The 25,820-nt window shown below is 45.7% G+C and overlaps 1 protein-coding gene across 1 annotated transcript in view; it reads left to right on the plus strand.

The window, feature by feature from the left end:
* Nucleotides 1-25,071, plus strand: part of LOC119954522 (peptidyl-prolyl cis-trans isomerase FKBP10-like) — a 102,926-nt gene extending 77,855 nt beyond the window's left edge. The window contains 8 exon segments of the mRNA XM_038779816.1: nucleotides 1,280-1,469; nucleotides 4,072-4,217; nucleotides 6,974-7,163; nucleotides 12,807-12,952; nucleotides 15,233-15,422; nucleotides 16,523-16,665; nucleotides 17,556-17,719; nucleotides 23,909-25,071. Coding sequence (XP_038635744.1) covers nucleotides 1,280-1,469; nucleotides 4,072-4,217; nucleotides 6,974-7,163; nucleotides 12,807-12,952; nucleotides 15,233-15,422; nucleotides 16,523-16,665; nucleotides 17,556-17,719; nucleotides 23,909-24,097 — 1,358 coding nt within the window. The 3' untranslated portion in view covers nucleotides 24,098-25,071.
* Nucleotides 25,072-25,820: the final 749 nt, after the last annotated feature.

Consider the following 25,820-nt stretch of genomic DNA (forward strand, 5'->3'; position numbering starts at 1 on the left):
TGGAGAACTCCACTATAAACATTCCTCCAGTTCGAAATCAAATCCATCAATCACAATTGTCTGATTTCAGTCGCAGCCAATTTTATATCCATTCTGCTACTTCCTCTTTTATTCCATGACTTTGCCCACAAGTCTGTTGTGGAGAATTTCATCAAATGCCTTTTGGAAGTCCCCGTACACCACATCAACAATATTACCCTCATCGATCCTCTTCTTGCTAGATCGAAAAATCCTGTAAGTTAGTTAAACACAATTTGTCCTTAATAATTGGGTGCTGGTTTTCCTTAATTAACCTGCATTTGTCCCTGTGACTATTAATTTTTTCCCAAATTATCATTTCTAGAAGCTTCCCTATCACTGAAGTTAAATTGACTGGCCTGTCTTTATATTTACATACTTTATTGAACCAGGGTGCAGCCATTGCGATTCTCCACTCCTCTGCACCACCCCGAGTTTAAATTAGATGGAAAATTCTGGCCAATGCCTCCACAATTTACTCACTCACTTCCTTGGATGCATCTCATCCAGTCCTGGTACTTTATCAATTTCAACTGCAGACAGACGATTCAATACCACCTCCTTATCAACTGTATGGATTTCTTTCACTTTCACAATGGCCTGCACAACATCTTTGGTAAAGACAGATGCAAAGCATTAATTTAGTACCTCAGCCATGCCCCCCCTCCGATGCCATGTGTAAATCGCCTTTTCTGGACCCTAATTGGCACAACTCCTTTTAACACCCCTATTATTCGTCTGCCGATAGAAAACTTTGGGATTCCTTTTTATGTTGGCTGCCAGTCTCTTTTCATGCTCTCTCTTTGCTTCTCTCATTGTCTTCAATTTCCCTTGGTGCTTCTCTTGGGTTTCAACCTTCTCTATTCAGCCCTGTTCTCAGTTATGTTATTCACCTGATATCTGTCATGACCACACTTTTTTTTGTTGTTGTACTGAGTCTAGGATCGGTCTTCCATCTGTGCTCCGTTTGCTTATCTCAGTTCAGGGCCAATTTTACCTCCACTCTGGGCAGGGGGACTAGACGCTCCCACTTCACTATCTGGGGATTTGTACTAGAAAGTCGGGTGTCATTGTTGGGGAGAACAGGATCTGGTTTCTCTGTGATTAAGACCTTTGTAACTCGCTCTCTTATTTTGCAAATCTAGGATAGTAGCAGAGGCAACCAAATGATGGGCAATATTTTGGGGGAATTAAGCTATGATATAAAGTATCTGTATTTGCCTTCTCTACAGTTTTTTTTTCATTCCTGTCTTCTTCACAGAAAATGTCATCCCTCCTGATACCACCCTCTACTTTGACGTCATTCTTCATGATATCTGGAACCATGATGACAAAGTACAAATGAAGACTGTGTACAAACCCACAGCTTGTAAACGTACAGTGCAGAACACTGACTACGTCCGCTATCACTACAATGGCACTTTGCTGAATGGGACTCTCTTTGATTCCAGGTGAAGGAGGTTTCTCGGGTGGCACAGGGTCAGTTTGCTTGTGTGTTGTAATCTCCCATGTGGCACAAGGTGGCACAGTGGTTAGCAATGCTGCCTCACAGCGACAGGGAACCGGGTTCGATTCCGACCTTGGGTGACTGTGTGGAGTCTGCACTTTCTCCCCGTGTCTGCGTGGGTCTCCTCCAGGTGCTCCGGTTTCCTCCCACAGTCCAAAGATGTGCAGCTTAGATGAATTACTCCTCAGTGTCTAACGGTGTGCAGGTTGGGTGGAGTTACGGGGATAGATAGGGTGCTCTTTCAGAGGATCAGTGCAGACTCGATGGGCTGAAGGGCTCTCTTCTGCACTGTAGGAATTCTATGGTTGTGTGTGGATCAAGTTCTCTGTGGTCGTTGTCTTAACCTAGTGTTTGATATAAGGAGTGAGTGAGGTGCAAGCCATGGGATGCTGCTACCTTCCCGTTAATGTTCTGGTCAACGTTCCAACCCTAAATAATCATCACTAGAATAGATTAAAGATCTCATTGCTGTTTGTGGGATCTGGCTGTATGTCAAATTCCTCAAGTACTTCATTGGCTATGAAGGGTCATCCTGAGGTAGGGGTGTGGGTGCAAAATATAAGTCACTTATTGTCACGAGTAGGCTTCGTTCAAGTTACTGTGAAAAGCCCCTAGTCGCCACATTCCGGCGCCTGTCCGGGGAGGCTGGTACGGGAGCAAGTTCTTAATGCTGACTCCTTGGGTAGGTAAAGGGACAAAATTCAAGTCCGTTTGAGGAGAATCTTTGGCAAATTCCTCCTAAATCCCAGAGAAACCAGGCGAGCTCTAGGTGACTGATTACCCAAAGCTACATCACACAATGTATACAATGACTCCATTTCCCAGCCCTGAAATCGCTGATAACCCTTCAGTGCAGAGACCATACAGGAGTGGGAGAGAGCGTCTCCAGTCCACCACTCTGTATTCAGCCTCGGGGCCAGATGGAGAGATTATAGACCTTGCTCCTCACATCATTCATTATCCAACCATCAGAAAGTTTCCTCCTCCCCGTCTGAAATGTTGCTGCCTTCCTGAGTTAACCAGGCCACACATACAACAATTTTCAGCTGTTCTTGTCTAACCTTGAATCTATGTCTCCGTGTCCTGGAGACTGTGGTAATATCGTTTCTCTGGCATTAAGTTTATTTATTCCTCTTGGGATCATCTCCAACTCTTTGATTTAAAAAAAAAAATATATAGCTTTAAGATTCTGAGCATGTTGCTGCAATCACAGGCTCCTTGGGAGTGCCTTCAGGATCTGTTGCTCTTTGTGAATGGGGTGGGGGGAGGGGGGGGATGAGAAAATGTGTCCAAGAATTCCTCGTTCCCGTCTCGCTACCTCCACTTAGGCAGCCCATCAGTGGAAAGTGACCAAGTTTGGTTCAGAGCTGTTCTTTGCATTGCCATTGAGAGACAGGGTTATTATTCCAGCTTCTCTGCACTAAATGAAAGAGCCCTTTAAATAAAGTATTTATAGAGCTACTGTACATTCATTCAGTGTTTTTCTTCCCATGTGCATACCCCTGAGCCACACTTGGCACCGGCTCACAATTGGAGAATTGTATCAGTTCACTGTGTGGGGAGTCCAGGGCACAGGCTCGAGTTCGATCAGACAGAGCAGAAACGCACAGCGCAGAAGGAGGATATTCGGCCCATTGTGTCTGTCCTGCTGTTCCCCAAACCCGTGCTTTTTGTCTGTAATCAGGAATAGTGAGACGTTCCCAAGAGGGAACTTTCAGTCACAGTGAAATATGATTGGTTGGTGGCTGGAAGTTAGATTTTGTAAATGACTTATTTTAAAATCTTCCAACTAAATTGGGAAATGTAGGAAACCCTCAGCAGGTTTGCCGACATTGGCACCAACCACTGTAGAATTCTTACATTACAGAGGGAGACCATTCGGCCCATTGAGTCTGCACCGACCCTCTGAAAGAGCACTCTATTTAGGCCCACTCCCCGCCCTATCCCTGTAGCACCATAACCCCACCTAACCTGCGCATCGTTGGACAGTGGGAGGAAACCGGAGCACCCGGAGGAAACCCACGCACACACGGGGAGGAAGTTCAGACTCCGCACAGACAGTCACCAAGGAATTGAACCCGGGTCCCAGGCGCTGAGGCAGCAGTGCTAACCACTGCGCTGCCCGAAAGTGAATGTTGGAAAACATTTATTTGCAACACGGGAGAAGCATTTTCACTCTTTTGTTCCACAGGGAGTGTTTGAGGTAAATGGTACAGATACATTTTAATGAGAAATTTGCTAAACATGAGGGAGAAAGGAATAGAAGGGAATGTTGATGGAGTTGGAGCAGACCCGGGAGGAGATGAAGACCATGGACCAGTTGGGTAGAATGGCCCGTCTCTGTTCTGTCGATTTGTTTCCGAGGTAAAGTCCGAGTCCAGTGTTGGTGTCCCTTTTGTATGTGTCACCCGCTCCCGAGTTCCCTTCTTTTTTTCTCCATCCTCTCACTTCTCTTCCCTCCCACCCCAGCCTCCAGAGGGAGGCGAGTGATTCCTCAGCTCCCTTTTCTCATTCTTCAGTCTCTCTTTCTCCCTCTCCTCCCATAGTCACAATCGCATGAGGACATACAACACCTACGTAGGCATCGGCAGCTTAATCAAAGGAATGGATGAAGGTCTCCTGGGGATGTGTGTAGGAGAGAGGAGAATCCTCACTATCCCTCCCTTTCTGGCCTATGGGGAAGCTGGATATGGTAAGTGAAATCTCCAATACTGAGCATCTGCACTGGGAGTTGTTTTCATTACTGGAGCCCGTCCAATGTTGGGTTTAACCTCCTACTGCCCCCCCTCCCCCACCGGCACCTTCCTCTGTATAAGCAAAACACCCCTCCCCCTAGTCTGGGATCATCTGTGCTCAGTGATCTGATGTCTAGCGTGTTCAGGTAACCTGCTTGATCCCTGTTCCCTGCTTATCTCAGTGGCCAGGGTTTTAAAATTGGTTTTACTGTTGCTGAGCTGGAACTTTGGGAATCATCCATGGCTCCTGTTCCTGATCTGTGATTCTTGTTGTATGATGGGTACATTGAGTCAGGATAGGATTGTGCTGAACTGTGATGCCTTGCCAGTCAAATAGCCTGCTAACAATCGTTCATCATCTGAGTTCAATGGGCAAAGAATGACTTGGGGGACAATAGCCCAGGAATGAAATATACTGACGATGACCTCTTACCCACAAGTGTTGGGTGGGTATGCAGAGGGAAATAGCTGACGGACAGTGAATCAAAGGATCTGACTGTTAAAAGCCGGGGTGAACTTGGGAACAGAGGAGGCCATTCAGCCCCTTAACTGTTTCCCCATTAGTTTTGATCATGGTTAACTGTATCTTAGCTTCATCCACCTATCTTGGTTTCATAAGACTTGATATTATCCTGCTGTTTATTTTGGTTGGTGATTGAGATCAGATGGGGTAATGGGAGGAATAAGCAGTGACCAGCCCGGCAGCTTTCCTCTGCCCTGAGGTTCTCTGGGTACAGAGTGTCAATAATGATTTTGATGCTTCGCAGTGGTTAGCACTGGGACTGCGGCGCTGAGGACCTGGGTTCGAATCCCGGCCCTGGGTCACTGTCTGTGTGGAGTTTGCACATTCTCCCCATGTCTGCGTGGGTTTCACCCCCACAACCCAAAGATGTGCAGGGTAGGTGGATTGGCCACGCTAAATTGCCCCTTAATTGGGAAAAAAAATAATTGGATACTCTAAATTTAAAAAAAATGATTGTGATGCTTCTCATTAAAGGACTTCAACTCCCTGACCCCTTATACCGTGGGATGGGAGAGTGCCGTCTGCCTGGAATCTTCTCTCATTTTGTTGTTCTCACCTGTGGTTTCCATCCCCCACTCACAATCCCAATCCATAATAATTGTTTCTGCATCTGCCTCCATCTCCTGTTCAGACAGCTCCTGTGTGGAATCTGGAATATTTGCAGCAGACACCCAGTTATACAAGTCCAGAATGGTTCCTGACATTCTCATACGAAGACAGGAGCAGTCAGCTCGGGTTTGCTATTCCGTTATGCCACGATAACGGGCTCAAAGAGATTTGTTTTTTCTCAAGTTCTTTTATTTAAAAAAAAAGATGCAACTTCACCTCTTAAGGTTTTCAACCAGCTGGTAATTGGGGAGGTGCCAAGGCCAGTCACACACAGGATGAATGAACAAAGAAAATAGTTTCGAAATTGATGGAAACTCGGTGAAGAGTAAAGCCTTGCAGTGAAAGACAGCACAGGTCGAGGGTCAAGGGGCCACAGTGCGGGACAGCATTGAGGTCGAGGGTCAAGGGGCCACAGTGCGGGACAGCATTGAGGTCGAGGGTCAAGGGGCCACAATGCAGGACAGCATTGAGGTCAAGGTGCCACAATGCAGGACAGCATTGAGGTCAAGGGGCCACAATGCAGGACAGCATTGAGGTTGAGGGTCAAGGGGCCACAATGCAGGACAGCATTGAGATTGAGGGTCAAGGGGCCACAATGCAGGACAGCATTGAGGTCGTGGGTCAAGGGGCCACAATGCAGGACAGCATTGAGGTCGAGGGTCAAGGGGCCACAATGCAGGACAGCATTGAGGTCGAGGGTCAAGGGGCCACAATGCAGGACAGCATTGAGGTCGAGGGTCAAGGGGCCACAATGCAGGACAGCATTGAGATCGAGGGTCAAGGGGCCACAATGCAGGACAGCATTGGGGTCGAGGGTCAAGGGGCCACAATGCAGGACAGCATTGGGGTCGAGGGTCAAGGGGCCACAATGCAGGACAGCATTGGGGTCGAGGGTCAAGGGGCCACAATGCAGGACAGCATTGAGATCGAGGGTCAAGGGGCCACAATGCAGGACAGCATTGGGGTTGAGGGTCAAGGGGCCACAATGCAGGACAGCATTGGGGTCGAGGGTCAAGGGGCCACAATGCAGGACAGCATTGGGGTCGAGGGTCAAGGGGCCACAATGCAGGACAGCATTGAGGTCGAGGGTCAAGGGGCCACAATGCAGGATAGCATTGAGGTCGAGGGTCAAGGGGCCACAGTGCAGGACAGCATTGAGGTCAAGGGTTAAGGGGCCACAATGCAGGACAGCATTGAGGTCGAGGGTCAAGGGGCCACAATGCAGGACAGCATTGAGGTTGCAAAAAGGAAGATGTAAGCAAAATGATCACCTGACCTGAAGCTTTGTTTATTTAAAAGCTCTTCAGGTTGAAGTTCTGGAACTGACTGATCTGGTGGAAGTAGATGGGAAAATTATAGTGAATCATATGTTTAGGGGGTGGAGTTTTTGTGTGAACAAGAGGAGGTTCAGAAGAGTCCCAAACTCTCCTCTCATTGATTCCATTCTGTGAATTAGGAGCGGGTCTGTTGGGTTTCTGTCTGCCTCCTGGCAGGGATTGTTCACCTGAGCACATAATGATATTTTGTATCCTCTGACCATTTAACAATCTGAATTTAGTTCCCTGCTGTTCTGTCCATTAGGTAGTGACATCCCCCCCCAGGCCAGCTTGGTGTTTGATACGTTGCTGCTAGATCTGCACAACCAGAATGATACAGTCACCATAGAGAAGCTGGTCGTGCCGGAGCACTGCACCCGACAGATTGAGTCTGGAGACTTCATTCGCTATCACTACAATGGCAGTCTGTTGGATGGAACCTTCTTTGACTCGAGGTGGGCTCTCAAACACACATTTTTGATCATTACCTTTTTAAAATTACATGCTAGAATTGGTAACCGTGCAGCCCAGAGGATTTTCCCACAGCACCTCCCTTTCTCAACAGAATCATCTTTGAGGACTGTAACATACCTAACAGTAACCGCTATACTGCCCAAATACCTCGCCAACTAACTCCAGCTGGCCATTAAACATTAAACACCATTGGCTCACGCTTGCCTGAGTCAAAAAGCCAGGGGATAAAGTTCTATTCCAAAACGTAAGCACATAATTTATATGGACACTCCTACTTTAGAGTTGAGGGAGTGCCTCACTGTCAGAGGTGTTGGCTTTTCCAATGTGACATCAAAGCACAGCCTAACTTACTTTTCGGCTGGATGTTATATGTACTTTGAAGAACATACAGGTTTTTCCCGATTTCCTCAACCAACATCACTTCTTTTTCCAAAAAAAAAAATGGTTTTCTGGTGATTATCACATTTCTGTTTGTGGGACCTTAATGTGTACAAATTGACCTCTGCTTTTTCTTCATTAAGACAGTGTCTATAATTTTCAAAAGTTCCTCATTTAGTTGAACTGAGACAATGAGCCGTGCTGTAGAAACGGAAATATTTCTTTTCTGGGTTTTTTTTACTAGTCAATGACCTCTGAACTGCTTTGCCCCCAAAAAATAAAGACCAGAATATACCACCGGGAGAACCCTCGACAATTAATCCTCACGAGGAAGTTTGCTGTAAATGTTGAGCGCAATGCTCTGCTGTATTGGACAGCAGCTAGGAATGGGTTAATAACAAGAGAGTTTTCATATTCATTGTCCATCCTGAGTTTCAGTTCATGGAAAGGTCACAATGGTAGGTCATCATCTCCTCTGGGTTTTCTTACAAAGAGTAACCAATGAGGTGATTTATTATGTTGCGGGTTGTTGATGTGCTTTTGAAGCTGGAATTCAGTATCTGGTGAGTGATCAGTTTTCCTTGGTGTCATTCTGGTCAGGAGTTGTCTAGTTTAACTCTATCTGGAGTCTAAAGGAATCCGTGTAGTGATACCTAGTGGTTGTGTTGTAATTCACTGATTGACCACTAGGAGTCTCAGTGGTATATAAGTGAATGTTAGAGTCTGGTGACCTCAGACTGCCTAGGGAGCTGTGAGAGAGGTTGCTTGTGGATGTTCATATTATTATTCATGTTATTTTGTATATATTTGATCCACAGTTAATGTTAATAAATCATTTGTAGCTTTAGCTACAAGTGTTCTTGTAATATAAATCAGGCCATCCGACAAGAACTTTACATCCGGTTTTCATTGAAGGGAAAGACATCAGCCCAGGCAGCTCAGTACTTTGCATTAGTGTAAGAAAACCTCGTCGCCATCGACAAGTAAGAAGTGTGATGAAATACTCTCCACTTGCCTGGATGAGTGTAACTCTATTAACACTCGGAAGCTCAACACCATCCAATCAGCCTGCTTGATCACCACCCATCCACCACTGGTGCACAGTTGCAGCCATGTGTACTATGTACAAGATGCACTGCAAGAACTTACCAAGGCTCCTTAGACAGCACCTTCCAAATCAACAATCACTGCCATCATTTATAGGGTTACGGGAATAGGGTTACGGGGATAGGGTGGAGACTCGGGCTTGAGTAGGGCGCTCGTTCCAAGAGCCAGTGCAGAATCGATGGGCCGAACGGCCTGATGATTCATCATGAAGGACAACGGCAGCAGATGTAGGGGAGATCAATACCTGGTGGCCCGGTCGCACAGTGGTTAGCACTGTGGCTTCACCGCTGCAGGGTCCCAGGTTCGATTCCCGGCTTGGGTCACTGTCTGTGCGGAGTCTGCACATTCTCCCCATTCCTGAGTGGGTTTCCTCCCGGGTGCTCCGGTTTCCTCCCACAGTCCAAAGATGTGCAGGTTAGGTGGATTGGCCATGATAAATTGCCCTTGGGTTAGGTAAGGTTACAGGAATACAACATAGAACAGTACACACAGTACATAGGGTGGCGGTGTGGGCTTAAGGGGGGGTGCTCTTTCCAAGAGCCTGTGCAGACTCGATGGGTCGAATGGCCTCCTTCTGCACTGTAAATTCTATGATGATAGAAGTCACTCATCACCCTGACGTCGCTGCGTCAAAATCCTGGAGCTCCCTCCCTAACAGCACTGTGCGTGTACCTACACCACATGGACTGCAGCAGCTCAAGAAGGGAGCTATTCACCCCCTTCTGCAGGGCAATTAGGGATGGGCAACATATTCTGCACCCTTTTCTTAAGAAAGAACCATTAAAAAGAAAATGTGTACTGAATGTAGCCACTGGAGTGTGTACTAAAGCAATGGGAATTAACTAATCTCTCAAAATCCATGCCAGCCTCTTTCATCCACTCAATCTCCCTCTGCAGATGTGCTGACATTTTGCTGCCACGAGTTAATAAAATGAGGAAAGAAAAGCAAATGGCCTGTGGTGACTTGCTGTTTTCTCTATATTGTCTGTGAGGAGCAGACGTGTGCTGACAGATATGCTCAAAAATATTCTGCAGCAAAACGTGTACCTTCAGACAGACCTCCCTCGTTACTCTTCTCGGGATATATTTGGTAAAGGGGACAAGTTAAACTGATGATTATTCGCCAACAAGCTCCCCTAAAGGTGACCTTTCAGCAATATCTATTTGCACCTTTTTAAAAACATAGGTTAAAAAGAGATCCAGCACCGGGCCAGTCAAAGATCTCCGTTTTCAGGAACCTGGTACAGGAGGAGGGAGGTGGCACAGGTTATGGGAGAATTCCAAAGTTTGGGGTCCAAGCAGCTGAAGGTGGATTGATGGGAATCTGGGATGTCCAAAAGGCCAGAATTGGATCTGCGGAGTCGGAGGATGGAGCTGAAGAAGGTTGTGCGATGAGAATTTTAAAATTATAGTGTTGGTGGACGTGTTTCACTTTCAGATTCTGGGTGTCACCGAGAAGAGGGACACATTATCTTTGAGTATGTGGTAGTGAGATACCTTCTCGAATCCTAATCCATGTGGTAATGATTCACATGAAGGGGACCTAATCAGTGAGGTATCAGATCAGGATTGAGCACCTGTATAATTCAACATCACCATCAATCAATGGTTTCTTGAGACGGAAGATAAAAATGACTCCGTGGATATTGATAAAGAAGAAATGTAAGAAATGCAGCAGTCAATTTTCACTGTGAGGTCCCACAATTGGTGATCAGTTAATCTATTTTAGTGATGTTGCTTGTGGGATAACTAATTACAGGAGTCACTAGCTGTTCAAATATTGCCATGGAATCTTATTTATTTTTTTTAAATTTTAGAGTACCCAATTATTTTTTTCAATTAAGGGGCAATTTAGCATGACCAATCCACCTACCCTGCACATCTTTGGGTTGTGGGGGTGAAACACACGCAGACACGGGGAGAATGTGCAATCTCCACACGGACAGTGACCCAGAGCCGGGATTCGAACCCGGGTCCTCAACTCTGTAGGCAGCAGTGCTGACCACTGTGCCACCTTATGGAATTTTTTATATCTACCCGAGAGGGTAAATTGGTTCAGCTTTAACATTCCATCCAAAATATGGTATCTCTGACAGGGCAGCACTCGCTCAGTACTGAAGTATCAGCAGGATCTGAACCCACAGTCTTCTTTCGAACTGAGGTGACCCAATGAGTTACAGCCGATCGCTTGGTCGGGGTGGTCCTGGTACTGACCAACATCTTCCACATAAAGCAGAAATTGCACAGTGATGTGAATAATTGAGTCTCTCATCGGCAGGTGTGATTGCGAGAGCAGGGACCGAAGTCATGGCTATTCTTGCAGTGCTAAATTATTTTGTTTTTTTCTAAAATAAAATAAAACCCATGCACATGGATATCTGATGTGTCCTGTTTCCCTCGCTCAGCCTACTTTCTGTAGCTGCTGCTGCCCCAATCAATTGGGACGAGAGAGAAACGGAGCCCAGCAATGATGCTGCTGCTTTCTATTTCTCACCTAAATCTCATCAGCCGGCACAACAGGGGAGTAAAGAATAGATCGGAATGCTGGGTTAAATATGGCTAAACTGGACCTGGCCCGGCACAGGCCGGGGGGTGGGGGGGGGGGGGGAGGCCGGGGGGCACCCACACTGACTGGTTAGTTGGTGACTGAACCAGATTTTAATAAAGGGTTTTTGCACCCTGACAATGGTGTACCTCGTGCAGGACTTACAGGCCCAACACAACCAGATACCCTGAACTGGCACCTTTCTTAAAATATTGATTTGAACCCTTTGAGTAACAAGTTCTCCGAATAAGAATTTATTTAAAAATCTTGCTGAAGTTTTAACATGTCGAATTTGATGAACAAAATGCGACAGGTAATGCAAGTTACCCTGTAGTTGTAAATATTTATATGGTTCTTGTTAAACTAATTGTTTGTGATTATTGTGTGAATATATACACAAACAGCAGGGTCTAAAGGGTTAATGTTAGAACCTTCGGTTCCTGCAGGTCTCTGGAAGATTCTGGCTCTGATGGAACTTTGACCTTTCACCTTTGCATTCCCAGGAGCTTTTGGGCGGTCTGTTACTGAGCAGTTCACAGGGCTTCGTGGCTGTGAGCTGGGAACCTTCGGTCTGGCCTGTAAACGCCCCTTGGGAGCAGGTAGTGTGGTTTGGGTTTGAGTTGGTTTATTGCAATTGGAGCAGGGGTTGGGTTGGGGGGGGGAGGGGGGTTAGTGAGGGGTGAGGGAGGGCAGTGAGGAGATTTTATTTTGTATGTGTCTTTTTTTTAAAATAAATTTGGAATACCCAATTCATTTTTCCAATTAAGGGGCAATTTAGCGTGGCCAATCCACCTACTCTGCACATTTTTGGGTTGTGGGAGCGAAACCTATGCAAACACAGGGAGAATGTGCAAACTCCACACAGACAGTGACCCAGAGCCAGGATTGAACCTGGGATCTCAGCGCCGTGAGGCAGCAATGCCACCATGCCCCCCTCGTGTCTTTACTAACTTTCGAAAACATTTTTTGCCCCTCTATGAATGATCTAATTTATTGGGTACCAAGCTCCTAAAACATCTTGGCAAAGGGGCAGCACAGGTCAATGGCACCAAGAAAGATAGTCAACAACTATCGCTTGGCCAATTCCCTGGTGCTGGCTTATGCTGGGATACAAGTCTGCCGGTCAGTCCCAGCGTAATCTCTTCATGTGCAATGCCTGGACACTTGTGTATCGGCCGGCTATTGGACATGTATGCACTTCTCACTCTGAACTGCCTTTGCCTCGGGTTCAGATTCAGATGTTTTCCAACAAGACTCTCCAATCGATGATCAGCAAAGACCGCTGTCCATCTTTGTCCACATTTTGTGCTTTTTTTCATTGGGCGGCTGGGATACAGACTGGGGCCATAATTGTAATTCCCTGGTGGATAGAACAGTGGGTGCTGCATGTTTCATCGAGGAGGAGGTAGGGGATAGTTCTCCAGCTGATGTCAATGTAGCTCCGTTCCTGTTGATTCCACAGCTTAACATCTGTAACTGAAGCAGAAATTGAAATGGCGTCACCACCTGGTACTGATCAAACTCGCAGAAGCCTCTTGTGGTGTTGTCATATTTGACAAAATACTCAGTGTTTCTAAATTTGTTTTTAACCCAGTTACTCACGGAACAATACGTATGATACTTACATCGGGATGGGTTTCGTCATTCCTGGGGTAGACCAAGGTTTACTGGGAGCATGTTTGGGAGAGAGACGGCGCGTCATTATCCCACCGCACTTGGCCTACGGGGAGGATGGTGTTGGTAAGAAATGTACATTTTCACTCCAGCCGCACTGAGATTTGGCCTCTCTATTCCTTATCTTTGTAATCTCTAACAACCCTCCTAGATATCTGCATTCCTCTATCTCTGCTCCCTCGGCCTCTCTCAATCTCTCTGCCACACTTTACTCTTTTTAAAACATTCATTAAAATCTATCCCTTTAACCAAGATTTTCATTTCTGTCCAAACATCTCATTATTGGTTCAATGTCAGCAATAATGTTACTGAAGGAGTTTTACAGCACAAAAGGAGCACCTTCAGCCCATCATGTCCGTGTCAGCCATCAAGCACCTATCCACTCTAATCCCATATTCCAGCACTTGGTCCATAGCCTTGTCTGCTATTGCTTTCGAAACGCTTCTTAAATGTTGTATGGGCTCCTGCTTCTATCCCCTTTCAGGCAGCAAGTTTCAGATTCCCACCACCCTCTGGGTGAAAAAGATTTTCCTCTCAATCTCCTGCCCCTTATCCTGAATCTATGTCCTGAATCTATGTCCCTATGTCGACTGGAGTGGGACATTTTACTATATTAAAGGTGTTATTTAAATGCAAGTTGTTGTCATACTAAAATCATAACTGACAAATCTACAGAAGAAGAGAAAACACAGATAGCTTGTTGCTGTTTTTGTTGCAGTTTTCTCTGATTGTCAAACTGGTATGTGTTCTCCACAGAGAATACAGAGTCCATTTAGAGGAATTTTGAACAGCACCAGTAATTAGCTTCTCTTGACCCTGGATGTCTTTAGACCACTTCCTCACCTACCTGAGTCTGTGTAAAGGGCAAGAGTTAGTGGCTAACTATTGGAATCAAACCCCAAATAACCAAACTAGGAACAATACCATAGACAGTCGGGAATTATTGGACGATCGAGATCTACCATTGGGTAGTCACATGATCCAGTGGTAATGGTATTACTGACCAATCACCATGATCTATCTCCATCAATGAGTCTACAACAGACCCAATGATGGAGGGATTTGGGAACCAGATATTGACCCACCCCCTGCTCCACCTGAGCACAAACCAGTCACCATGCCTCATATCCTATAATGTTATCTTTCCTTCAGCAGTCTTTAATATGCATTAGAATTCACTAATATTATCTACTGTTGGTTGTTGATTGTATCCTCTGGGTCTATTATTGAAACAGTCAAATAGTTTGTCATGCTGAACAGTACCTATTCCGTCTTTTTTTTAAGAATCCTAAAACAGCATTCTCAATACCCCTCAATTTCTTCCAGTGAGAACATGCCCAATACACATGCTCCCTCACCTCCCCCCATAATCCAATCCCCTCGGACAGTATATGACAAAAGATATCCTCATTTAAAGGGACTGTGAAAGTCTTGGTGATTGCTGATGTGGTGTTGAGCCAAATACAATGGAAATTCCTTTGGTTTCAGCCTGGTTTGTGCTGAGTGGGTTGGGCCAGTACACAGGTGAAAGGGAAATGTACTTTTGGCCTCAGCACGGGGTAGAGAGGCTTAAAAACCATCCAGAAATCTTACTCCTGCGTTAATATAATTGAAAAACCAACTGACTCGTGGGACGAAGGAATTCCAGGCTAACTTGGAGATGATGCCAACCCCACCTGGTCTGTATGGCTCTATTTCATCAAGTGGGCCTTCGCTCAATAGGCAATCCAGAGATTGCTGGTGTATATCTTGGGTGTATGCAAACTCGGGTATTTCAAAGAGCAGGAGAACTTTGTCCCTCAACATCACCATAGTAGATCTTTGGATCACTTATATTTTGTTAAAATAAATTTAGAGTACCCAATTTTTTCCAATTAAGGGGCAAATTAGTGTGGCCAATCCACCTACCCTGCACCTCTTTGGGTTGTGGGGCTGAGACCCACGTAAACACGGGGAGAATGTGCAAACTCCACACGGACAGTGACCCAGGACCAGGATCGTACCTGGGACCTCAGTGGCGCGAGGCAGCAGGGCTAACCCACTGCGCCACCATGCTGCTCAGATCACTTATTTTCTGGCTTAGTTTTTGGGATCTTGCTGTGCACACATTAGCGGCTGCTTTTCCTACATTACGATAGTGACTACATTTCAAAAAGTACTTCATTGGCTGTAAAATACTTTGAGATAGATGTCTCTCGTCTTCCTTTCTTCCTAATCCTTATTTCTCCGCTGAATTCCTTTGTGTCTCAATGGTGCAATGGGTGTATCTGCTGAATAAAGTTGATTTTATGTTTTACAAAGTTCTTCTGTCCTGTGGATTGACTCTGTCTGGATTTTGATCTGCAGCCAATACGATTCCACCCTCTGCTGTCCTCGTCTTTCATGTTCACATCATCGATTTCCACAATCCAAAGGACAAAGTGGAAATCCAATCCTACTTCAAGCCAGATGCCTGCAATGAGATGTCCCAGATAAATGACTATGTGACATACCATTACACTGCCTCTCTCCTGGACGGTACCCAGCTTTACACCTCGTACGTCATACAGCTTTTTATCAAAGTTATTATTTGAGATGGGAATGGGGCAAAAGGGGACAATGCAAGTTTGTATGACCGAGAGTATTAAATAGTTGATGTATATTCCCTCAAAATGCAATGGAGTCTTCACACATCAGATCCTCATTCCAGAGTCCTTGCCCACAGTGATAGACAAAACCCAGTGAGGTAAAGTGGCCACAGTCCCAGATGACCATAGGCTGCTTTCCCCTTTGATTGGGAGGCTGGTGGTGATTTAACCTGAGGGTTGCCACACCTCAGGCGAGAGGCAAGGTTGAGAAGTAGGGACCTTTTTATGAATAACTTCAGCCGGTACGGGAATTGAACCCATGCTGCTGTACTCGCTCTCTATCACAAACCGGCTGTCAGGTCAACTGAGCTAAACCAGCCCAGTACAGCCTGAGCACATAATCTGGATTGATACTCCAATGCAGCACTAAGGGAGTACTGCACTGTCAGGGTGCTGTCTTTTGTATAGGACATTAAACTGAGGCCCCTTCCATCCTGCACGGGTGGATTTTGGATTCGGCCGATCAGCTATTTTTGATTTGGGAAACTCGAGGAGAAAAAAAATATTTCAAATTACCAAATAACAACCGAGATTAATTGACTCAATGGCAACAGCTCTATAGTTATACCATGTGCGATGTTAGAATTGAGGTTTAGCATTGACTGGGTTTGGGAGAATAACGATCAGACCGAATTCTCACTAAGATTCATCTACAGGAAGGGGCGGGTGTGTGGATTTGGGGGCAGACAGATATAGGGCTTGGCTGATGGGATCCACTGCGGCGATGTCAAACAGCTTGTCTGTCTGCCTTGGCTCACATTCACCCCTGGGATAAGGAGGGTAGTATTATACCGATGCCAGATATCCGAGCAACCATCCGGGTTAACAAGAGTATTTGGTTCTGAAGTGATTGAGTGGGTGGGGCAACACTCCGCTAAGGGAATAGACATGATTGGGGTTGATTGTCAACAGTACTTTACTCCTGATATCAGCTTTTCCTAACAAAGGAATTGCTGAAGTTTTAACTGCAAGAAATTTCTCTTCCCACCGCCCCCTATTATTCCTCTAGCTATGATTATGACGCTCCTCCAACTTTAATCCTGGGCTCCTCCAAAACGATTGCAGGACTGAATCAAGGCTTGCTTGGAATGTGCGTTGGAGAGAAACGAATTTTGACGATTCCACCACATCTTGGTCATGGAGAGAAGGGAGGTGAGGAAAGCTGAATCTCGGTCATTATAGAACTTGGTTACACACTACACCTGACCTGTTATCACAGGAAATTGAGTTTGGGCAGTCCTCCAGTCCTGTGCGTCCACACACAATTCCATGTCGGATAGACCCCCCCCCCCCCCCCCCCATCTGAAAACCAATTTCCCCCTCCATGCTGGACTAGCTCCAAATGATTAAGGTCCTTTTGAGAAAAGAAGCTTTGTGTCCTTATTAGGTCTGAACTTACACCCGACTCCATACCCCCACCAAGATCTTAACTACCAACAAGACATATGGTTATGTCAAACCCACCCTCAGAGGTTCATGACGACAGCCATGCCAACTAGGGCTGGGCAATAAATGCAGCAATGCCCACGAACCCTGAATAAATACTGTTCTTCACGTTCTTGCTCATCCTACATTACCCTCCCTGAAGTTAATGTCCAGCATTGTGATTTTACCTGATGTTTGTACATTGAGCCTTGTTCAGCAGAGTCATGTGATTCTGACTTGCTACTTTCCATTGAATCCCTTGTCCCATTCTGCCTGCTCAATGTAAGGAACAGGTTATTCATTTTCCAGGGCGTTCTGCCATTCTATTAGTTCTTTCCTAATATGTGTCTAAACTCCATTTACCCACCTTGAGTCCATAACCTTCTATCCTTCCTTATCCAACAAAAACCCATCCAATCCTGATCCCCCCCCCCCCCCCCCCAATTCAGTGTTCCTTTGAAATGTGATACTAATCCAATGTTCAGAGCTGTAGAAGATCCTTTACTGTCTGTGTTCTTAGATTGAGATGTTTGTCTCCTTGCTCAAATGTCGACCACAGGGTACATTTTGGAGTGATTTTTTTTTTGTCTTCTTTCCTCCTGTCCTATTACCCACAGCTGGAAATGTGCCAGGCAGTGCAGTGATGCAGTTCAATGTTGAACTGCTGAAAATGAAGCCAGGGGTTCCAGAGGGTTACCTGTTCATCTGGAATGATAAAGCACCAGCCAAACTTCATGAGGAGCTTGACAGCAACCAGGATGGAGAGATCCTATTTGAAGAGGTAATGTGCAGCAGTTTCTTCACAACTAATGGAACCCTGGTTCACAACATGAAATGTGACTAAACCAACTCCTGCCACATTCCATGCACATCTACTGTAATCACTTTCAATTCTGACCTCTGCCACATTCCTATGCTGTTTTCCTAAGCCTGGTGTGATTCAAATGGATCTACGAATGTCTCCATCGCTCTCAATCCCTTTATGCAACATGAATTGATTAACAGCTTTCATCTGCAGAAACTAATTGACTCCCCAGTGATCAGCACTGCTGCCTCACAGCTCCAGGGACCCGGGTGGCAAGGCGGCACAGTGATCAGCACTGCTACCTCACAGCTCCAGGGACCCGGGTGGCAAGGCGGCACAGTGGTTAGCACTGCTGCCTCACAGCTCCAGGGACCCGGGTGGCAAGGCGGCACAGTGATCAGCACTGCTAACTCACAGCTCCAGGGACCCGGGTGGCAAGGCGGCACAGTGGTTAGCACTGCTGCCTCACATCTCCAGGGACCCGGGTGGTAAGGCGGCACTGTGATCAGCACTGCTGCCTCACAGCTCCAGGGACCCGGGTGGCAAGGTGGCACAGTGGTTAGCACTGCTGCCTCACAGCTCCAGGGACCCTGTGGCAAGGCAGCACAGTGGTTAGCACTGCTGCCTCAAAGCTCCAGGGTCCCAGGTGACTGTGTGCAGTTTGCACTTTCTCGCCATGTCTGCCTGGGTTTCCTCCGGGTGCTCCGGTTTTCTCCCACAGTCCAAAGATGTGTAGGTTAGGTGGATTGGCCATGATACATTGCCAAGTGGCCAAAAGGTTAGGTCGGGTTACTGGGTTATGGGGATGGGGTGGAAGCCTGGGTTTAAGTGGATGCTCTTCCCATGGGCTGGTGCAGACCCGAAGGGCTGAATGGCCTCCTTCAGCACTGTAAATTCTATGATCTTGAACATAGTCCCATAGGGTTCCCAAAGTGCTTTAAGAGCATCATAAGACCAAACCTTGACACGGATTGTGGGGGGGGGGTCAAAGAGTTAGGATTGAGGCAGAGAGATTTGGAGAGGAAATTCCAGAATTTAGGAGTCTAAGCAACTGAAAGTAAAGCCGTTAATGGTGGGATGAAGGATATTGGAAACAAAAGAACAAATCAGAATTCTCGGGGCTTATGGAGCTGGAGGAGATTACAGATTGGGAAAGTCGTGGCCATTTACAGAATTGAAAATGAAGTTGAGAAAAGGCTTGTTGGACCAGGACCCAATGTTAGTCAGTGAGCATAGGGTGTGACTTATTTTATGAAGGGAATTAATTGACCCACAATCAATCCCTGCTCGGTGGGATAGAAATGTTCCAATTTCTAACTGTGAAAGAGACTGCAAGTCTTCCAGTATTCTGAAGAATCTAGAACCGATCTCGAGTCTCCAGATAACATGTTTATTCATCTTGAATCTAGTTTCTCAGTGAAGGGAGAAAGAATTTCCAATCACTGGGTGTTTGACATGTTTTTATTTTAAGGTAGAGTAACTGAAACGGGACTCAGTCCTCCGAAACTGGATAAAAGTGACCTGGACAGCGCCAGAGTAATTGTTTTGATTTGTATCCATGATTTGATTTTTGATTTACTGACTCCTCTAACTTTCTTTCTCCTCTCACACCTCAGTCCCTTGATCAAACATGGCAGGAGAAACTCTGCAATCTGTTATTCCCTGAGGCAGATGTAGACCTTTGGGGGCCACACAGCCCCTCTGACCCCCTGGGTGAGGGCCCCCCCCCAAAATCCAGCCCTCACTGTCCAGCTCAGCCGTCTCACTCTCTCCCTTGTTGCCTGCCTGGCCCCTGGTCGAGCTGTCCCACTCCTGCTGACCACTGCTCCCAGATTCCCCAAGACACTCTACTGGTGCTTGCCTGGCCCTCTTCGCTCCTCCCAACTGCTGCTCTGCTCAATCTCGACTCTTGCTTGGGCTGGGCCTCGACTCTAGACAACCGTTTGTCCTCCTGGTTCTGGCTATCTGGCCTGATCTCTGCGCCTCTCACCCTCGCTGGCCGGTCCCGTTGCTGCCCGGTCCAAGCCTCTCTCAGCTCCGCCTGGCTGGCTTTTTTCGAATCGCCCCACTTCCCACTGCTTGCCGATTTCCTGAGACATGATGACAGCGCTTGTCTGGCCTTCTATGCACTTCCTGACTAATACTAATAATTATGACTATTTTAAAAGAAACAACCCCGGGTTGAGAATTGAACCCTGGGTTTGCCACGTGACAGGCGGGGATACTAACCACTATACTAACGAGAAGTGGACGAGGTTAATGCTGTTGATGTGATATAAATGAACTTCCAGGGGCGGCACAATGTTTAGCACTGCTGCCTCACAGTGCCAAGGACCCGGGTTCGAACCCGGCCCCAGGTCTCTATTCGTGTGGAGTTTGCACATTCTCCCCATGTCTATATGGGCCTCACCCCCACAACCCAAAGATGTACAGGTTAGGTGAATTGGTCACACTAAATTGCCCCTTGGAAATAAAAATGAATTGGGTACGCTAAATTAAAAATAAATAAATGGCCGTACAAAAGGCATTTTAGAAAATGCTGCAGGAGTCTTGTGAACAAAGTTAGAGCTCATGGAATAAAAGGAACAATAGCAACATGGATACAGAATTGGCTGAGTGACAGAGGAATGGAGGAAGGGTTTATAGTGATGTTCACCACACCCTAATTATTCTGATTCGATTGAATGACCTAGACCTCTCTTTACAGGGTAAAATTTCAAAATTTGCGAATCATATAAAACTTGAAAGCATTGTCGACTGAGAATATTGCAGAACTTCAAAGGGACAATCACTGAGCACAAATCTTTGTTCTGTTAACACGTTCTGCTATCTTACGTTTATGCTACCATCAGCATCTTCATTAGTCTTTAATGCTCCCATTAACATTCCCGTTATCTTGTAACCGTGATGTCTTTGTCAATCTCTCCTTAGCACCAATCAGTCTCTGACCCTCTATGCTTCTCCACCCCCCACTCTCCAACCATATAATCTATCACATTTCTACCCCCTTCAGCTCTAAAATAAAGTCAGATGGACTTGAAACACTAACTCTGTTTCTCTCTCCACAGATGTTACCTGACCTGCTGAGTCTTTCCAGCATTTTCTGTTTTTATTTCAGTCCAGTTCTGGGTGTCATACTCTGGGAAGGGTGTGAAGGTGTTGGAGAGTGTGCGCACCTGCAGAATTTGCTTTTATTCACAAGTATAGGCAGGTTGAAATGGGCAGAGTATTCAAGTAGGTGAATCACCTTGGTACGAAGAAAATGGAGATTTAATATAAAGGATACAATTCTAAAAGGATTGCAGGAGCACAGGATGTACATGTATATCGGTGTGGATTTCCTCCGGGCACTCTGGTTTCAAAGAACAAAGAAAAGTACAGCACGGGAACAGGCCCTTTGGCCCTCCAAGCCCGTGCCGACCATGCTGCCCGACTAAACTACAATCTTCTACACTTCCTGGGTCCATATCCCTCGATTCTTATCCTATTCATGTATTTATCAAGATGCCCCTTAGATGTCACTATCGTCCCTGCTTCCACCACCTCCTCCGGCAGCGAGTTCCAGGCACCCACTACCCTCTGTGTAAAAAAAAAAAAAAAAAACACTTGCCTCGTACATCTCCTCTAAACCTTTCCCCTCGCACCTTAAACCTATGCCCCCTAGTACTTGACTCCTCTACCCTGGGGAAAAGCCTCAAGCCTTTCCTCCCACAAGTCCCCAAAAACGTGCTGTTAGGTAAATTGGATATTCTGAACTCTCCCTCCGTGTATCCGAACAGGCGCTGGAATGTGGCGACTGGGGGATTTTCACAGTAACTTCATTGCAGTGTTAATGTAAGCCGACTTGTGACAATAATAAAGATTATTATTATTATATAATGGAAGGTGGCAGGACCAGGTTGAGAGTGTGATTAATAAAGCAAGGGAGTTATGTTAAACCCGTATAAAACATTGGTTCGTCCTTTTGTACAAAAGCAAAACACTGCAAAAACTGAAATGAAAACAAAAATGCTGGAAATAGTCAGCAGGACAGGCAGCATTTGTGGAGAAAAACAGTTAACATTTCAGTCAATGATCTTTCATTTAGACCCCGTTTAGCCTCAGCTGGAGTATTGTGTTCAGTTCGGAATGCCACACTCTGGGAAAGCCTTTCCTTGAGTGTAGAAAAGATTAATGAGAATCCTTCCAGGGATTAGGAACTAATTACATCAATAGATTGGAGACATTAGAATGGTTTTCCTTGGAGTAGAGATGGTTATCTCTAGATCATCATAGAATTTTGGACACTAAGGGCAATTTATCATGGCCAATCCACCCAACCTGCACATCTTTGGACTGTGGGAGGAAACCGGAGCACCCGGAGGAAAACCACGCATACACTGGGAGGATGACAGACACACAGACAGTGACCCAAGCCGGAATCGATCCTGGAGCTGTGAAGCAATTGTGCTATCCATAATGTTACCGTGCTGCCCTTAAGAACAAATTAATCTACACTCCATTATTTTACCATAATCCATGTACCTATCCAATAGCCGCTTGAAGGTCCCTAATGTTTCAGACTCAACTATTTCCACAGGCAGTGCATTCCATGCCCCCACTACTCTCTGGGTAAAGAACCTACCTCTGACATCCCCCCTATATCTTCCATCATTCACCTTAAATTTATGTCCCCTTGTAATGGTTTGTTCCACCCGGGGGAAAAGTCTCTGACTGTCTATCTATTCCCCTGATCATCTTATAAACCTCTATAAAGTCGCCCCTCATCCTTCTCCGTTCTAATGAGAAAAGGCCTAGCACCCTCAACCTTTCCTCGTAAAACCTACTCACCATTCCAGGCAACATCCTGGTAAATCTCCTTTGCACCTTTTCCAAACCTTCCACATCCGTCCTAAAATGAGGTGACCAGAACTGCACACACTACTCCAAATGTGGCCTTACCAAGGTTTTGTACAGCTGCATCGTCACCTCACGGCTCTTAAACTCAATCCCTCTGCTAATGAACGCTAGCACACCATAGGCCTTCTTCACAGCTCTATCCACTTGAGTGGCAACTTTCAAAGAACTATGAACATAGACCCCAAGATCTCTCTGCTCCTCCACATTGCCAAGAACCCTACCATTAACCCTGTATTCCGCATTCATATTTGTCCTTCCAAAATGGACAACCTCACACTTGTCAGTGTTAAACTCCATCTGCCACTTCTCAGCCCAGCTCTGCATCCTATCTATGTCTCTTTGCAGCCGACAACAGCCCTCCTCACTATCCACAACTCCACCAATCTTCGTATCATCTGCAAATTTACTGACCCACCCTTCAATTCCCTCATCCAAGTCATTAATGAAAATCACAAACAGCAGAGGACCCAGAACTGATCCCTGCAGTATGCCACTGGTAACTGGGCTCCAGGCTGAATATTTGCCATCCACCACCACTCTCTGACTTCTATTGGTTAGCCAGTTCGTTATCCAATTGGCCAAATTTCCCACTATCCCATGCCTCCTTACTTTCTGCATAAGATTACCATGGGGAGCCTTATCAAATGCCTTACTAAAATCCATGTACACTACATCCACTGCTTTACCTTCATCCACATGCTTGGTCACCTCCTGAAAGAAGTCAATAAGACTTGTAAGGCAAGACCTACCCCTCACAAATCTGTGCTGACTATCCCTAATCAAGCAGTGTCTTTCCAGATGCTCAGAAATCCTATCCCTCAGTACCCTTTCCATTACTTTGCGTACCACCGAAGTAAGACTAACTGGCCTGTAATTCCCAGGGTTATCCCTATTCCCTTTTTTGAACAGGGGCATGTCATTCACCACTCTCCAATCCCCTGGTACCACCCCTGAGGATTATCTGGTATAACCCTCAATTCGAGGAGTGGTTAGAAACTGGAATTAACTACACGAGTTTCCGAAGGCAGAATCATTGGAGGTGTTAAAGAGGGAATTGGATTATTATTTGAAAAGGAAGAATGTGCAGGGTTAGAAGGAGAAGACTGGGGTGTGTCATTAGATGAGTTGCTCCTTCAGAGGGCCAGTATGGACTTCATGGGCCAAACGGTTACAACACAAAAGGAGACCATTCTATATTAGTTTTGTGGTAAGGCCCTGCCCTGGGTTACTCTGGGTTTTAACTTTCCTTGTGCTCTGTTTGGACAGTTTTCTAGTTACATCATGACACAGGTCGATCAAGGCAAGGGCCGTCTCTCACCCACCGATGATCCTGTCAAGCTGATAAAGGACATGTTTGGGAATCAAGACCGAAATAATGATGGGAAAATCACTCCAGATGAACTCAAACTGAAAACCGACGAGGATAATGAACAGCTTGTGAAGGACGAGCTCTGAATATTTTACAAGAAAACAAACTTTCTATAGCTTCCCAAAGCAGGCACCCTCTAAACACAACGTTGGAAGAAAACATTTTCAACTCTGTTATGTTAAATAACTCACCTTGTTCCCGATTGAATTTTCCCTCTCTCTATTCTCTCTTTAATGCTATTGGTCCCGAGTTTCTCCTTTTCAAAATTGTTCCTTCTACATGGTCCTGGGATCAACTCTCCTGCTATCGGCGTTAGAACTGTGAACATTACTCAATGACACTCAAACCTAAATATTCTGGGTGGGAGTGGCAATCAGTTCAAGGAGTGGACATTTCTTCGTAAACAGATCTAGCAGTTTGGTGCAAACCTCATGTATCCCCAATTGGAGATGGACAACAAAGATTTTCATAGAGAACTTAAGTGTGATCTGAAACACAGGGACTTGAATATTTCTCGTCCTTCCATTCCACTTTTGTCTTTCCTTTCCCCTTGCCCATATAGTGAGGTCAGCTTTGGATCTCTAAAGCCACCTCACCAGCAATCACACAATTGCCCAAGTTCAGGGAATGAGCCACACTGGGGGAGGGAGCGTGCACCTTTAACGCTTTGGGAGAACTGCCTTCTGTGCCCAGGGCTCAGAATCCTGCCTCACGGCTTATGTCCTGGTTGAGTTCAGTACCTTCCAATCGCTGTGTTTATTGGATGGGGAAAGATACTCAAGGCCATGTCTTGTCTTATACCCATCCTTGACTATCATTCTTGTTAATTTTCTTGTGTTCAGGGTATTTCACATATTTTTCCATGTGTTTATTTTTTACATTGAGTGGATTTTTGTGCAGAGTATTTGTTGGGTGCAGTGTGTCGCTGGGCTCTTCTAGTTTGGAGCGTGAGCTTCAGGGTTTGCCTTGATGTTTGGTGCTGTATATTTAGGATGCAAGTGTGGAGGAGAATTCCCATGGTGTTTAAGAAAGGGTAAATAAATGTTTTTCTTTATATAAAGACTTTCTTTTAATTTTGCGTCATTGAGATGGTTATAGTCTCAGGAAATTAACAGCTGTTGCTGGCATTTATTACCCATCCCTGGTTGCCCTGAGTGGCAGCAAATGATGGGCCTTCGATATCAATCACTTTTACGTATCGGTGCAGATCACTTAAGGATGGGCAAGTTCCCTTTTCCAAAAGGATACGAATAGCTATGTTTATAATACTGACCGACTTCCAGGGTGAGCTTGTGTTTTATGGAAAACTAGTTCAATAACAACCTGTATTCTTCCTGGGATTGCTGAACGTGCGATGTAATCAGATGAGGCTCTCGAGATCTGCCAGCAACCATAATCCAGTAGGATTGAATTCTTTCAGAGGTTACTTTACCAGGAGGGATTAAAATGGCAATAACCAAAACAATTCTTTGTAGCACTCATCAAGTTCACACATTTCCATCACCAACATACAACAGTGATGGGCAACCCAGGTTAGCGTGGGTTACATGAGGCCCTCCTACATCTCAGTGGGCTGCAAGATTGACATCAGTCTTATTTACTCACCATGACCACAGTTGTAACATTTAATTCATGCCGAATATTTCCTAAATTATGGAAATCAACTTGAAATGGTAATTGCAAAAGAAATATTTGCACCTTGGACAGTGAGGGAGTGCACGGCTCTCAGTCAATGTTGTGAGCAATCAGCACGCACCTCACTTCACCCCCCTTTGCTTTAGGCGCAAATCAATTCAGCCACACCAACAG

This window comes from Scyliorhinus canicula, chromosome 19 (genome assembly GCF_902713615.1).
Source record: "Scyliorhinus canicula chromosome 19, sScyCan1.1, whole genome shotgun sequence".
In the NCBI taxonomy this organism is placed as follows: Eukaryota; Metazoa; Chordata; class Chondrichthyes; order Carcharhiniformes; family Scyliorhinidae; genus Scyliorhinus; species Scyliorhinus canicula.